Raw genomic sequence first — 16,727 nt, 5'->3', positions numbered from 1 at the left:
CACCACCAGACGCCTTGGCCAGGTGCGGCTAGTTGTGGGTGGGGTGAGAAGACAAGTTCAGGTCCGGAGGTCCCCGTACCAGGGCCGCGGCGGTCACAGTCCAGAGAACGCGGCCGACCGAGCGGGGAGTGTGACAGAGCGCCTGCCCACACCCCCACACCCCCCCCCCCCCCCCCCCGGTAGGATCTATCGGCTGACAAATGTTTGTTTCAGTAGATCACAGCGAGGTAGCTGCTCTGATACTTACGAAACGCTGAGTCCAAATTAGATCATCGGCGAATATTTTAGCACCGGGTTCCCCACAAAAATTCCGTGTGCTGAACAGGTTCAGAGGCAGCGCTCCAGGCCAGTAGCAATGGCACTTCCCGCCAGCCGCCCGAGGCCAACCAGTGATCCCTGGCGCGAGGGTATCACTGCGTTTAGTCGCCTGATGACTTTGCGTGGGTTCAAGTTCAACAGTGGGCTGACAGGGAATGAGGAAAAGTGCAGCTGACTGATATCGTTTCTTCGCGGCCCGGTGGTTGGGGACCAGTGAATTACACTGTGTAGTGCGGGAGAGCTATACGCAAGTGCACTGGACAGAAAGAACAGAACTAAAGCCCCGCAACCCAGAAGTAATCTCTCAACAGTATTTGTGTATTTATTTTTCATTTTTTGTCGGGATCAACCGGGAAAGTCTCAAAGATCGACTAGCCTCCTTGGGCTTTGACTGCCTCTCCTTCCTCTGAGGGGATTCTGGGGACAAACCTGTTCATGGGGAGAGAAAAGGCTGCTGTTCTATTATTCAGCACAAAGGGCGGGTTATTGTGTAATGTATGCAGGAAGAAGGGGGGCAAATAGAAAAATGGATGAGTCTAACATTCTTCATTGCTGAACTTTTTGTATTTCTTGAGTTTGGTTTCATGTAGGAATTTAAGAATTTGTGAAAGGTAGCCAATGAGACTTAGCTTCTGCATCAGGTTTGATGATAATCTTCTGTGAGCTGAAAGCTTTGAGCTCATTCACTCAGCATTTTCTCCCACAGTGCGTTTGGTTTTGTTTCTCTTTCCTTTCCCATTCCCTCACACTCTTTTCACTAGATCCAGCACCATCTTGCCCTTTGCTCTTTCTCAAACCCCATCTTTCCCCATTGCCCACTCATCTTCCCACCCTACCCTGAGTCTTCCTGTCTTCCTTATCATTGATAAGATCTGATCAAACTTTGAGATTACCTTCATTAAATCAAGACATTTCTCCATATTGTCCATGAGAAACATGATTATTACTTCTACAGGATTGGAATGTTTTGACAGCAAATAGCTATAATGGCATAATCTGTTGTTAATTGATTTACTGATGTACCACTGAAAATATCACCAAATCTTTAGTAAACACATAGTAACTGAACTGAGGAAATTGCAGACCCCAATAGTTCTTCAGTAAGATGGTCTATCCCAAACAGGAAGGTTTTTGGTTTAAACAAGTCACCAACTTGGGAGCAAGAAATGAAAATGTTATAACTGCTTAACTTTTGCGGAGATTTCCTCTTGACAAAACTATTCAATTCACGCAGACATGATATCTGCAGATGCTGGGAATTCAAGCAACATACACAAAACGCTGGTGGAACGCAGCAGGCCAGGCGGCATCAATAGGAAGAAGTACAGCCGACGTTTCAGGCTGAGACCATTTTGTGTGTGTTGCTAATTCACGCAGAGCTCCTTTTCTCATTGCCTTGTGATCATTTTTGCTTTCACCTTTCCCACCTTGTTGGGTGTTTTTGAGATTTGCAGAGAACCAGATTATGCTCACCATTGAGTCCCCATTCTGAAGCCCTACAAGCTGGACAATGTGCACAGGTCTGAATCACTGAAAAGAGAGAGAAACAGTTAATGTTTTGGTTCAATAACCTTCTACTGAAACAGTAAAATAACAGCTCAAACATGTTTTTAGTTGCAGAGAACGGGATGGGTGAGGGAATGTGTCTGACAGTGTGGCAGTTTGCTGTTACTGTCTGACAACTGTGCCACAGTAGCATAGCAGTTAACACAACATTATTACCGGTCAGGGCTTTGGAGGTCAATTCCAGGGTCTTCTGTAAGGAATTTTTATGTTCTCCCCATGAGCACGTGGGTTTCCTCCCACAGTCCAGGGACCTGCTGGTTAGTAAATTAATTGGCCTTTGTAAATTGTCCTGGAATTAGGCAGGGGTTGGATCAGTGGGTTGCTGGGTGGTGTGGCTTTTGGGCAGAAAAATCCTGTTTCACACTGTATCACTAAAAATACAAATATAAAATTTAAAATCCTTGGTGCTAGGTCTTAGATTCATATCTTCCTGCCTAAGCTTCTCACAATTTTTTGAGTTACTCTTTAAAATCCAGCTTATCCACTAGGTTTTCAGCCACCTGCCCTGTTTGACAATGCTCCCGTGAAACACTTGACATTTTTTCTGTGCTCAAGGTGTTAAAAGAAATGCAAATTGTTGTTCGGAATTCTGTTCTGTTTTAAAACCTGTCAGGTCCAGTACCACTAGAGGTCTCCATTAACCAAACAGGGTCTTTTTCTGTTACAGAAATTCAGTTTCTGCTTCGTGTCCACTTCAACTTGCCCGTAAACTGTACAGAGCATTGGTGAGGTCACACCTGGACTACTATCCACCAGTCTGGGCAAAGACTTGATGCAGTTTAGATGAGAGGTGATCTTGATGCAGCTTCTGGAGACTCAAGCCCAACTTTGAACCATCCCACCTGTGTGGCCTTCAAATGCAAGCTCCTAGACAGAAACCAAAAGTGTGACTGCTGTTGCCACAGCTCAGGGAGGCAGATTTGATCCTGGCCTTTGCTGTCTATAGAGATTGCACATATCCTTCAATTCCAGCTTCCTCACACATCCCAAAGGTGGGGTAGCACATTAACTGGCTGTTGTAGAATATTCCTGGTATAAGCATATGCTAGGATAATCAGTGGGGGGGAGGCAGGGGGGTGAAGGGCTGATAGGCGTGTGAGAGACAAGTTTACAGGCTAATGGCAAGGATAGAAGATTAATGGAATTACCAGTATTCATGGTCAACTCTGACTAGTGGAGGCCCTTGACTCGACAAAACTATAGGACAAATTAGGAACACACAAATTGCTGGAGGAATGGCATCCAAGCAGCATCTCAAAATTCGAAGTTAATTATTATGAAATTTTGTATACCATATAAGTACAACCTTAAGATTCATCTTCTTGCAGGCAGCCACAAAACAAAGAACCACAATATAATTCACCAAAAAAAAACCCAGCAAAGTAAGTCAAGCATCTGATATGCAAAAAAGAAAGAACAAATCGTGCAAACAATTGTTTTAAAAAGCGAACAAACAATCCACGGAACGTGACCAATGGAGAGTATATACTGACTAGCTGCATCACAGTCTGGTATGGAAACACCAATATCCTTGAATGAAAAATGCTACAAAAAGTAGAGGATATGGTCCAATCTATCTCTAAAGCCCTCCCAACCTTTGAGCACATCTACATGAATCACAGTCACAGGAAAGTAATATCCATCATCAAGGGCCCCAGACAATCAGGGTCAGGAGCAATTATTACCACTCAACCATCAGACTCTTGAGCGAGTGGGGATAACTTCACTCACCCCATCACTGAACTGTTCCCAAACCAATGGACTTACTTTAAAGATTCTTCTTCTCATCTTCTCAATATTTATTATTATGTTTTCTTCTGCATTTGCAGAGTTTGTTGTCTTTTGTATGTTGGTTGTCCGCTTTGTTGGGTGCAGTCTTTCATTAATTCTACTGTTTCTTGTATTTACTGTGAATGTCTGCAAAAAAATGAATCTCAGGATTGCAAACGGTGACATATATGTACTTTGATAATATATTTACTTTGAAATTTGAACTGCAGATTCCCTGGGGGAAAAGGTCCACAGCCACGTAGCCAGTTCAGTGCTGCAGCAGATGCAGGAGCCCGATGGCTGCAGAGTCAGTTTAGTGCTGAGGCTTGTGCAGCCTCAGTGGAAAGGAGTAAATAATCTCAGCATTTCCAGCATTTGTAGCATGGCTTGTGTTTATAACTTCGAGGCACATCGTGGATGGTGCCAAAGGGCTTGTTTCCTTGCTGTCTTACTCTGTCTCGTGCTCTGAATGTTATTTCCATCATTAGATATCTACAGAACAGCCAGCCAGGGTTACAGATCTCAGGAGGTGGTGAAACCAAGCAAAGGCAAATTATCTTGTGTTAATGAATTGGAAATGCATGTGTTCTTTATAGGGAGAGGGGTAAATATTGCATAGGGGAGAGTGGGTTGGTTATAGAGATGGGGAACAAAATTGAAATATATTACCCTCTTGATATGAGTGTAAATTTTTCAAACTTGCCAGTTTTCAGGAGAAAAATGGTCTTTGAAAGCTTGACTCCATAGTTTAAAATGTCTGCCTACCCTACCTCAGTCCCAAAGTGGGTCATCCTTTTATTGTTTAAACTCTCATTATCAGATATTTCTGAATGAAGATCGCTCTATATTCAAACACCACCACTACATCCACATCACCTAGCGTCACTTTATGTACCTACTGTCTAATAGTTCCTTATACATGGTGTTTTATGAGATTGCTTTTATGTTTAGATTTATTGTTTCTGTTTTTAATTATATTTTTATAATCTGGATCAGATCCACAGTAACAATCAATCATTATCCTTTACACTCAAGTCCTGAAGAATGACAGTAGTTAACCTAGCATTATGGACTTGTGTGAGGGAAAACCTGAATGTGGTGTTGTAGGCGAGCATAAATGATCAGGATATTTGTACATCTGTAGAAATATTTTTTTGGAGTGTTGGTCTGCCATTGGGTGGAAGGGGATTGGGTGGGTGACTGTGTACGTACCTGTGTGGCTCTATATAAGTGGGCACATGCTCGTGTGAAATCAGTGTCTGTCTGCACACATGAATGTGTGCGTGGGACTGTGGGCTCTCTCTGAGTATACGGCATGTGAAGGGTTAACTGTACTCGACTGCCGTCTGGAGCCAGTTTAATCCGGTTCTCTGGAAAGTGCTTTGTGTGTTGGCTGGAATTGTGGGAAGAGTCATGTGTGGAGGCCAAGTGATGTCATGGGATCAGATGTGACTCAGCCATTTATCAGATGTGTGCATGTACCCGAGAGTGACGCTTCCTCAACTGGCCTGACAAAGATTATCTTGCCAAGATAAGTGAGCCCCATGTTGGCCCACTTAAGTCCAATTGAACGTGGTGAGAAATTTACTTAAAAACTATTGAGAAATGTTGAAGTCAGAAAGTAATACTTAACACTTAAAATGTTCTTTAAATGCAGAAGAAAGTTATAAAGTTCAGTTTTGTTACCTATCTCTATCTTAGTTTTGATGTTTTAATGACCTGGACACAAGGTGTTTCTCCCTGAACATTTTCTTGCGGCCATCTTCTGCATGCCCTAACCCCTGACTTCCTTGAAGTGCTGATCTGTGCTAGAGTGGGCTTTCGCCAAGTGACGGTTCCTGCCAAAAGCCCAGGCTATTGGTACCAACAAGATACCAATCATATCCAAGCATGTCCTTATCTCTCACTGCCTGGGCTAGGGGTACCTTATTTCAGAAGAGGTAGTATGTCCACCTGTAACCTCACCTCACTCCATTTGGAGTAATGCCTTTTGAAATAATGAGAAGATAACAAAAGGGTTAAGAATCATGATAAATTGTTTCTGCAATTTTGAAGAGTTTGTGGATTAATCCTGTCAGTAAAAAAAAAACTTTTTTCTGCAAGTTCTGTTGCAAAGCTTAATCATTGTATTTGCATCCTTGCTGGATTTGAATTTTCTTCAGCAAACAGTTTCTTGGCCTTAGGGCTTGTAGGACATTGTCTTTAACCGGTTTCCTCCATTGATGTACAGAAGCAGCCTTTCCTTTAAGAAAATATTCTCTTGTAGGTACTCTGAGTCTTTTTATTTTTCCTCTTTCCTCCTTTACTCCTCTCTGGTCTCATAAGAAAATAAGAGCATAAGAAATAGGAGCAGGAGTAAGCCATCCGGCCCATCGAGCCTGCCCCTCCATTCAATAAGATCATGACTGCTATGACCGTGGACTTATCCCCACCTACCTGCCTTTTCCCCATACCTTTAGTTCCACTGCTACACAAAAATTTATCCAACCTTGAAGTATATTTACTGAGGTAGCCTCCACTGGTTCATTGGACAGAGAATGCCACAGATTCATCACTCTTTGGGAAAAGCAGTTCCTCCTCATCTCCATCCTAAGTTTACTCCCCCAAACCTTGAGGCTATGTCCCCTAGTTCAAGTCTCACCTACCAGTAGGAATAACTTTCCTGCCTCTATCTTATTTATCCCTTTCATAATTGTATATGTTTCTTTAAGATCTCCCCTCATTCTTCTGAATTCCAGTGAGTACAGTCCCAGGGGACTCAATCTCCCCTTATAGTCTAACCCCCTCATATCTGGAATCAACCTGGTGAACCTCCTCTGCATCACCTCTAAAGCCAGAAGTAAGGAGACCAGAACTGCATGCAGTACTCCAGATGGGACCTCACTAGTACCCTGTACAGTTCCCTGCTCTTAACTTTAATCTCTCTAGCAATGGCTAATATTCCATTTGCCTTCTTGATGGCCTGTTGCACCTGCAAACCAACCTTTTGTGATTCATGCACAAGCACTCCCAAGTCCTTCTGCACAACAGTATGTGCAATTTTTTTTACCATTTAAATAATATGCTCTTTAATTTTTACTTCCAAAATGGATGATCTTGCATTTACCAACAATGCACTCCTTTTGACCGACCCTTGTCCACTCACTTAACCTATCTATATTTCTCTGCAGCCTCTCTGTATCCTCTACACAATTTGCTTTTCTACCACTCAATTTAGTGTCATCAATAAACTTAGATACACTACACTCGATCCCCTTTTCCAGATCATTAATGTATATCGTGAACAGTTGCGAGCCCAGCGCCGACCTCTGCAGCACACTGCTCACTATTGATTGCCAACCAGAGAGACATCTACCAACTCTCTGCTCTCTTAACCAATCCTCTATCTATGCTAATACATCACCCCAACTCTATGCATCCTTACCTTACGGATAAGTCTTTTGTGTGGCATTTTATCAGGCACCTTCTGGAAATCCAAATATATAATGCCTGTCTGTTCCCCTCTATCCACTGCACTTATTATATCTTCAAAGAACTCCAGTCAAACTGGATTTGCCTTTGTTGAATCCATGCTGCATCTGCCAGATGGATCCATTTCTTTCCAGATGCCTCACTATTTCTTCTTTAATGATAATTTCAAGCATTTTCCCAACCACAGATGTTCACTGATTGGCCTATAGTTACCTGCCTTTTGCCTGCATCCTTTTTTTGAACAGTGGCGTGACATTTGCCGTCATCCAATTCACTGGGACCTACCCAGAGTCAAGAGAATTTTGGTAAATTATCACCAAAGCCTCAACTATTACCTTTTTTCTCTCTCTCTCTCTCTCTCTCTCTGCCCCTCTCACAATCACTCCTTGCCTGCTCTCCATCTCCCTCTGGTGCTCCCTTTCTTTCTCCCTAGGCCTCACGTCCCATGATCCTTTCCCTTCTCCAGCTGTGTATCCCTTTTGCCAATCAACTTTTGAGCTCTTGGCTTCATCCCTCCGCCCCCCCCCCCCCCCCAATCTTCTATCATTTTGGATCTCCTTCTCCCCCTCCCCGTCCCACTTTCAAATCTACTATCTTTTCTTTCAGTTAGTCCTGACAAAGGGTCTCGGCCCAAAACGTCAACTGTACTTTTTCCTATAGATGCTGCCTGGCCTGCTGCGTTCCACCAGCATTTTGTGTGTGTTGCTTGAATTTCCAGCAACTGCAGATTTCCTCATGTTTGCAAACTATTATCTCTGCCATTTCTTTCAATATCCTGGAATGCATTCCATCAGGACTGAGGGACTTATCTATCTTTAGGCTCACAAGTTTGCTCAGCACTACCTCTTTAGCATAGCTTTTGTATCAAAGTCCTCATCTCTCATTGCATCCATTTCATCTCTGTTCAGCATGTTAGATGTATCCTCCACAGTGAACACCAGCATGAAATAGTCATTCAAAGCCTCGGCCATTTCCTCATTACCCAATATCACTTCCCCTTTCTCGTCCTCCGAGGGACCTGTGTTCACTTTAGCCACCCATTTATGCTTAATATAATCATAAAAACTTTTCCTATACATTCTCATGTTTTGTGCGAGATTTTTTTCAATAGATTTTCATAATCTGTCTTCCCTTTCTTTAGTGCTTGCTTGGTTCTTTGTTGCCAAAGTTTTCCCAATCTTCCTGTTTCCAAAGTTTAGCAACTTTTTATGCATGAGCTTTTAGTTTGATACCTTTCTTTATTTACTTAGTTATCCATGACTGGTTCTCCCCACCCTTAGAGTCCTTGCTTTTAACTGAAATATACTTTTGTTGAGCACCCTGAAAAATCTCTTCCCCTGTTTCTGAACTGTCCCACTATAAAGCCTGTGTTCCCAGTCTACTCTATCCAAATCCTCCCTCATCCTGTTGTAGTCTCCATTGTTTCGGCATAAAACTCTGGTTTTAAATTGAACTGTTGCACCCTCAATTTGAATGAGAAAGTCAATCGTACTGTGATCACGAGGATCCCTAACTACAAGATTGTTAATTTTATCTGTCTTATTGCCCAGGTCCAGATCCAAAATAGCATGTTCCCTTACCAGTTTGATAACATGCAGTTCAAAAAAGTTATCAGATATGCATTCTATGAAGTCCTTCTCAAGACTGTTATGAACAACTTGATTCACCCCATCTATGTGCACGTTAATGTTCCCCATGATAACTGCTGTTCCATTCTTACATGAGATATTTCTTGGTTTATTGCCTGTGCCACTGTAATGTTGTTATTTGGTGGCCCATAGGCAACATCCACCAGTGATTCTTTTTTCCCTTTACTATTCCTAATCACTACCCAGGTGGATTCAGCATTCTGCTCCTTAGATCTTATATTGTCTCTCACTATTGCCCTGATCTTGAGCACTACCCCACCTCCCATACCTTTGTCATCTTTGTCTCTTATGCACTTGACTTTTCTGTACTCGATCCTTACTTTTCTCTTTTTGCTTTATCTTTATCCACACTTTTCTCTTTTACTATATCCATCCTTCTCCTATCTGCTGAACCCATCTCCTACTATTTAGTTTAAAGCCCTATCCACAACTCTAATTATGCAATTCACTAGGATCCAGGTCCCGTCACATTTCAGGTGGAGCCCATCCCTATGGAATGAATGGCTCCCTCCTTCCCCAATACTGGTGCCAATCTCCCATGAATTCAAACCCACTTCTCCCACACTGATCCTTAAGCCTCTCATTTAACTCTCTAATCTTCTGAACACTGCCAATTTGTACGTTTTCTCAGGTAGCAATCCAGAGATTGCCACATTTTTGATTCTGCTTTTTAATTTAGTCCCTAGCTGCTCAATTTCCCTCAGCAGAACCTCTGATGTTGGTACCCACATAGACCACGGCAACTGAATCTTTTCCCTCCTACCGCAAATTCCTCTGCAGGTCAGATAAGATGTCCTGAACCTTGGCACCAGGCAGGCAACACAACCTTCAGGACACTCTATCCTCGTGCCCCTGACTATACTATCCCAAATTACCACTACAGAACTCCTGTCAGAACAGCAGTAACATAGAACAGGAACAGGCCCTTCAGCCCACAATGTTGTGCCAAACCAACTAAATTAGTAATCAAATGGCTAATTAGTTTCTTCTGCTACATAATGTCCACATCCTTCCATTTTCATGTGCCTGTCTAAACATCTCTTAAAATTTAAATCTGTTAATGTATCTGCCTCCGCCACCCACCCCCAAGCATCGCATTCCAGGCACCCACCACTCTCTAGTTTAAAAAAAATCTTGCCCCTCATATCTCCCTTGAAATTGCCCCTTTTCACCTTAAATGCATGTCCTCTGGTATTAGACATTTCAACCCTGGGAACAAGGTGCTGTCTATCTATGCCAACCTTTTGTTATAACACATGCCCTTTAAACCAGGGAACATCCTGGTGAGCCTCTTCTGCACCCTCTCCAAAGCCTTAGCATCTTTCCTGTCATGGGGCAAATTTGAATGCTCTGAAGAGAGCTCTTTTCAGTTGAACTGGTGTACTTCATTTACTTTATTGCAAAGTTGAGTGATATACTTTGAAGGCTGTTGTGTGTTTCTTAGTTTTGAAGATGCTGGTGAATTGGATTGACTTTATTTCTTACATCCGCCTATATAAGTAAAAATCTTTGTTACATCTCAGTCTGAATGTGCAATATGCAATTTATAGTCATTTGTAATAAATAGTATGTACAACAGAACAGTCAACGTTGCTTAGAAAATACAATTGTGCCAGCATGAGTTAATCAGTCTGATGGCCTGGTGGAAGAAGCTGTCCTGGAACCTGTTGGTCCTGGCTTTTATGCTGCGGTACCATTTTCCGAATGGTAGCAGCTGGAACAGTTTGTGGTTGGAGTGACTCAGGTCCCCAGTGATCCTTTGGGTTTTTTTTACACACTTGTTGCTGTAAATGTCCTGAATAGTGCGAAGTTAACATCCATGGATGCACTGGGCTGTCCACACCACTCTCTGCCGAGTCCTGTGATTGAGGGAAGTACAGTTCCCGGTTCCCATACCAGACAGTGATACAGCCAATCAGGGTGCTCTCAATTGTGCCCCTGTAGAAAGTCCTTAGGACTTGGGGTCTCATGCCAAACTTCTTCAACTGTCTGAGGCAAAAGAGTCACTGTTGTGCTTTCCTCACCACACAGCCGGTATGTACAGGCCATGTGAGATGCTCAGTGATGTGTATACCAAGAAATTTAAATCTGTTCACCCTCTCAACCCCAGATCCATTGATGTCAGTAGGGGTGAGACTGTCTCCATTCCTCCTGTAATCCACAACCAGCTCCTTTGTTTTTGTGACATTGAGGGGGAGGTTGTTTTCTTGACACCACTGTGTCAGGGTGATCACTTCTCTGTAAGCTGCTTCATTATTATTTGAGATAAGGCCAATCAGTGTAGTATGGTGGTTAGAATTGTCACAAATTACGGCTGAGAGGGATAACAAATCAGCCATGATGGAATGGTGGAACAGACTTGATGGGCTAAATGGCCTAATTCTGCTTATATGTCTTAAGGTCTGAATAAATTTATAGCATGAAAGGAAATGATGCTCACTGGTGAGTTGAGAGATTCAGCAAAAGGGTTTCTTGTTCTTTCCCAGTTCTGAAGAAGTGACTGTTCCTTTTTTAACGGATTCTGCCTGACATGCTGAGTGCTTCCAGCTTTTTGTTTTAATGGACGATGGCAGTAGCGTGATTTACAAAGATCCATTACTGAAATTTCAGAGAAAATTGTGCTTCTAGTTTGATTACATTCTTTATGCAGAATTTAAGGGACAAAACTGGACTGTTGTCCCTGTAGTTCGTGTTCCTCTGGAGTTTTCTCCCATCCCATAGATGGATCTACTTCTTCCTTTCTCTGTTGTATAGATTTCCCTTCAAGGCATCAGTTTTATTCTCTTCAGCTGATTCATGCAACATCAAGCATTTTTCCTGTTGGTATCCAACTCACATTTGTGACACCAATTTAGGATTCCACTCTCATGCTGAAAAGGCTGCTGCTTTAGCACATTGCCCAGAGTTAAAGATGACTTTTTTTCAGACCAGTGCTATTGTTAAAGCTGCCACTGTCTCTAGTCCTGATTAAACTTGAGGTGGGGTGCTTGATGTGGGCAGTTGATTGACTTGTGAACAGTGTAGCCCTATTCCTGGAGCTGATTGAGAGTGTCTGGAGCCATGAATGTAGGAATGTTAGCCTTGGAGAGAATTCTGATACTGAGGTTTACCTAACTTGACAATGGATTTGGTGGATCTTGAAGAGTGGTACCTCAGTGCTTTCAGATGAACATGTCTGTGAAGAATTCAGAAGAGTGAGAGCACTGTCATGTGGTCTATGGTAAACATGTGGGCCAGATTTGAGATCTTGGTCTTAAGGTTCCCTCTCCCTTAATCAATCAAAGACTACTGTAGAACCACATGGAAAATTGTGATACGGAATGGGATCCACATTTCTAAGGGTTTCCCCACAGATCCCGACGATCACAGATGGAGTGAATAACCAGACCAGGTTGGTTGAGAAAATTTGCCTTCTGAATGTATATTGGAAGTCTCCAGTGTGGTTCAATAAAAGGAGCCTAACCTCTGAATGTGCACATATATAATTTTCACCTGCTGCCTGCCAATCTAATTTGGAGTGACGGTTTAAGGTTCCATAATCTACAGACTTTTGTTGTTTCCACCAATAACCTCCCACCCTCTGCTGCCATCCCCACCCTGACTCCATTAATCCCTCTCTGCCAGTTATGCTTCTCTGGTTCACCTCTGTTATTGATGATTCCCGTCTTTACGCTTTCAATCCTGGTTCAGGGTCTCAACCCTGAACACCCAACATCCCTTTGCTTCCACAGATGTTGCTTGACCGACTGAGTTCCTTCAGCATTGTTTTCTGGTTTCTGTTGCAGCATCTGCAATCGCTTGTCTTTTTAGTATAATAAACCTGTTGAAATTTGTTTTTAAGGAGCAACTTGGATAAGAGTAACACATACTAAATGCTGGAGGAACTCAGCAGGTCAGACAGCATTCATGGACAGGAATAAACAATTCATCTTTCAGGCTGAGATCCTTCATCTGGACTTAAAGCTGATTTATACTTGTGCGTAGGGGCTACGCCGTAGCCCTGATTTTCATTTCTTGTTGCTCTGTGCCATAGTGAGCATGCGTTGGTGTGAATCAAATCACTAGTTGGCGGTGGGGTTTCTATGCCACTGTGTTGAGTTTCTTCATGAGAGACATGGACGAGGAAATGCATTTCAAACATTTTTGCATGTCGGCAGGTAGATTTGACGATTTGGTTCATCTATTTCACATCGATGTACAGACATGGCGGAGAAGAAGCAACCGGAAATGTGTAGGAGGAATTGTGATGCTACCAAGTGGACCAATCACAGTTGTTGCAGTCTGCGTTGCTGCGACGCGTGAGCTTTTTGGGGAGGTGCATGTCACCCTACAGCGTAGGGTACACAGTACCTACGGCGTAGATGCGACGCACAAGTATAAATCAGCCTTTAGTTAAGAGAGCTTAAGAAGCTCATGCAGGGGATACCAGAGCTTTGACCCTATGCAGCTGAAAGCATAGCCACTCATGAAGAAATAATCTTTAAAAAGTTGTCTGAAATTGTCAGATTAAGACTACCACAGTTTTGATGTTACAACAGGAGATGGTGCACTAGTTGAGGCAGCTGAAAGCATAGCCACTCATGAAGAAATAATCTTTAAAAAGTTGTCTGAAATTGTCAGATTAAGACTACCACAGTTTTGATGTTACAACAGGAGATGGTGCACTAGCTGAGGCTGTGGAGACCAAGTTCAAGTTTATTGTCATCCATCTGGACACCTGTATATCACCAAAGGAAAGAAAGTTCCTCCAGACCGAGGCTTGAAACACAGTAAATATAACACACACACACAACACATAAAGTAATATTACTACAAATAAATTAACAAATAATAAGGTGCATTTACAGCACAAGTTAAAAAGTAAACAGTTATAACGCTACTGGTGCTTCTACATGATGAGATCTGGGAGGTGGCAGGGAGTTCAGATTAAAAAAAAATTTGAATCATGATGTTGATTTTTCATCAGAAAAATCTGGATCTTCCTGGATCATGTGTGTTTTGCTTCCCATAGATTGTTCTGCTTTTAGTATCGCAACAGTATGTTTGGTAATTAGCATGTTAAAAATGTAAAAGCTTATGACACAGAAACAGGTGCTTCGGCCCATGACAAATTGTTATTCTGCCTAGTCCCATCAATCCTCACCTAGACCATAACCCATCCGTGTACTGATCTGAATTTTTCCTAAATGTTGAATTCGAACCCACATCCACCACTTCTGCCTCCACTCCTATTCCCCTGTGAGTGAAGAAGTTCCCCTTCATGTTCCTCTTAAACATTTCACCTTTCACCCTTAACCCATGACTTCTGATTCTAGTTCCATCCAATCTCAGTGGAAAAAACTTACTTGTTTTTAGCCTATTAATACTCCTCATAACTTTGTGGAGCTAAATACGATGGAGGACTCAAGACTCTTCGATTGCCACATGAATGTGCAGAAAATGGAAGGACATAGGCATTCTGTAAAATGAAGGGATTAGTTTAGTTGGGTATTTGATTACTGGTTAATTAGTTTGGCATAACACTGTGGGCTGAAGGACCTGTTCCTTTACTTTTCTATGTTCTATATAATGCCTGGGGTGAGTGGAGTCATCAATTATGTTGTCTGCTTTACTGAGGCAGCAAGAAGTATAGACAGAAGACTTGTTAGCCCCCTTCCCTAAAGAATATTGATGAAAAATTTGGGTAAAATTATCTTGAATGCACGCCAATAAAATTACAAGAATTGCTGCAGTCAGATGAATAAATCAGTGCTGTTTATTTTGCAATATAAATCTATTGTTCACAGTAATGGGAGCTCACAATGTCCCAAAGGACAGACATTGAGAAGGGATGATTGAGAATATGGTGGGGGAGGGGTGGATCTAGCCATTTTCTCCCTGATAATGGAGAGAGAACCATGTTTCTGTGTGCTCTATTCAATACTGTTATCTCTTGGTCTGGGCTGGGTTGCCTTTGCCTTTCTGAACAGTGCTACAAGATCGAAAGCAATTTAATCCAATGTTAGTTTGCGAGCAGTTTTATTATGGACAATGCTCGGTTGAATTCTTTTCACAGACTTGGAAGTGAAATGTATCAGAGTCAGAAATGTTCACAGCCGCAGCCACACTCATTAACCGGCTGTTCCACTTCCTGTCGATTAAAATATATTCACAGCATTGAAGTAACATTCAGCCTAAATTTACGGAGTCAGCACTTATCATCGCACTGTCTTTGTATGCCCTTCTCTCATTTGGTTTAACTTTACCCACCTTTTCCCCATAGCTCCAATGCTAATGACCTCATTTCAGTAGTGACTTCCATGCTTCAGCCACATTCTAATGGAAATCCTTCTCAGGAATTCCATTTTGAGTTATTTAATAAATATTGTATGTGTACAATATTCAGTTTTGGACTTTCTGATGAATGGAAACTTCATCTGCTCTATCAAATCTGGATATCATTTTACACAGCTTTGACCAGATGCCCCTCTGTATGTTTTTTAGGGGAAAGTGTTCATTCTGTTCATTCTTTCTGAAATAGGTTACAAACTTCCAGTTCTGCTATCGTCCTTGCCACCTTTCTGCACACTTTATTCTTCATCCTTTTTTGCTTTTCTGTCTTAATCTAACCTAATGTTTGCTGCTTTAGTGCTTACCTGTTTGTAATGCACTCACAAATATGGCAGATAATAATAGTCTGTGAGTAGAAGCTCCTGTTCCTTCTGTGTGTTGCTTGAGTAAATTGAGTCCCTCCCCCCCATCTTAAGAGACCATGTCTTAATTTATTTTCCTCCTTTCATCAACAGATATTTCTGCAATGACAGATGAGGTGTACAGGACACGAAGCCAGAAGAGAGCGTTGGAACGGGATGGTCTACACAATGATGTTGAGACAAAAAAACCCAAAATGGAATGTTCCCGAGGAACTGATCTGGACAGTGATTTGGAAGATCTAAAAGAGATCAGGATTAAAACAGAGCCGGCTGACCGGGGTGGCGGAAGAACTACAGGATTATTAAAGGGGCCAGGCGAAGTGAAAGCAACAATCAAAGTCGAAGTACCGACTGGAGATGAGCCCGTTGACATGAGTACATCAAAGATGTAAGTATGCAAAAGTGAACTGGCACTTTATTTAACTGAAAGATTTAAATTTCTCCAACACCTTACAGTTGATACAGACAGTGCCTGAATTACGTTACTAAAAATTGCTCCTGAGTTGGTTCTTCGTCAAGTCAGAAACTTTAGCTTATTTTTATAGTTATCCATATGACTGCATATTTTCATTTCACTGAATAGCTACCCTAACGATCCCAGTAATGAACCTGATGGAATATATGTTGTATCCAGTAATTAATGAATATCATGAAACATTTTTTTATTTGGTTGCATTGAAAAATGCTTTAAAATGTGTGGTAAGATAAACCAGATTTCTGTAGCCTGGGAAGCCCAGTACATCAACCTCAGTTTGTGTACTGCAAACTTGTCTCGTAATAACCAGGTAGTGTTTTTGTGTTTGATAATTGACAATGTGTAACAAGAAGCCCTAGAAGTTTTGACTACCCTATCTACAACAGGCAGTCAGAACTACCCAACGCAACACTGGCACCAGCCTACCTTCATCAAGGACATATATAGTGGCATGCTAAATTTTGAGCACTCCTGGTCAAAATTTCTGTTAATGTGAATAGCTAAGTGAGTAAAAGATGACCTGATTTCCAAAAGGCATAAAGTTAAAGATGACACTTTTCTTTATATTTTAAGCAAGATTACTTTTTTTATTTCCATCTTTTACAGTTTCAAAATAACAAAAAAGGAAAAGGGCCTGAAGCAAAAGTTTGGGCACCCTGCATGGTCAGTACTTAGTAGCACCCTGTTTGGCAAGTATCACAGCTTGTAAACGCTTTCTGTAGCCAGCTTGGAGTCTTTCAATTCTTGTTTGGGGGATTTTTGCCCATTCTTCTTTGCTAAGACTTC

General features: G+C 42.0%; 1 protein-coding gene across 12 annotated transcripts in view; it reads left to right on the top strand.

Annotated features, from left to right (window-relative positions):
* gatad2ab (GATA zinc finger domain containing 2Ab) overlaps positions 1–16,727 on the top strand; it is a 219,232-nt gene that overhangs the window by 98,709 nt on the left and 103,796 nt on the right. For 7 of the 12 annotated variants that reach the window (XM_059990978.1, XM_059990979.1, XM_059990973.1 and 4 more), the window contains 2 exons: positions 15,560–15,854; positions 16,548–16,604. In XM_059990978.1, coding sequence (XP_059846961.1) covers positions 15,560–15,854; positions 16,548–16,604 — 352 coding nt within the window. Of the gene's footprint in view, positions 1–5,104; positions 5,230–15,559; positions 15,855–16,547; positions 16,605–16,727 lie in introns of those variants that run through there. The other 5 variants (XM_059990976.1, XM_059990981.1, XM_059990972.1 and 2 more) reach the window with 2 other exon arrangements.

Source organism: Hypanus sabinus, chromosome 16, assembly GCF_030144855.1.
Source record: "Hypanus sabinus isolate sHypSab1 chromosome 16, sHypSab1.hap1, whole genome shotgun sequence".
Classification (NCBI taxonomy): Eukaryota; Metazoa; Chordata; class Chondrichthyes; order Myliobatiformes; family Dasyatidae; genus Hypanus; species Hypanus sabinus.
Note: the sequence above shows the minus strand (reverse complement) of the source record. Positions and strands in the feature narration are given on the sequence as shown.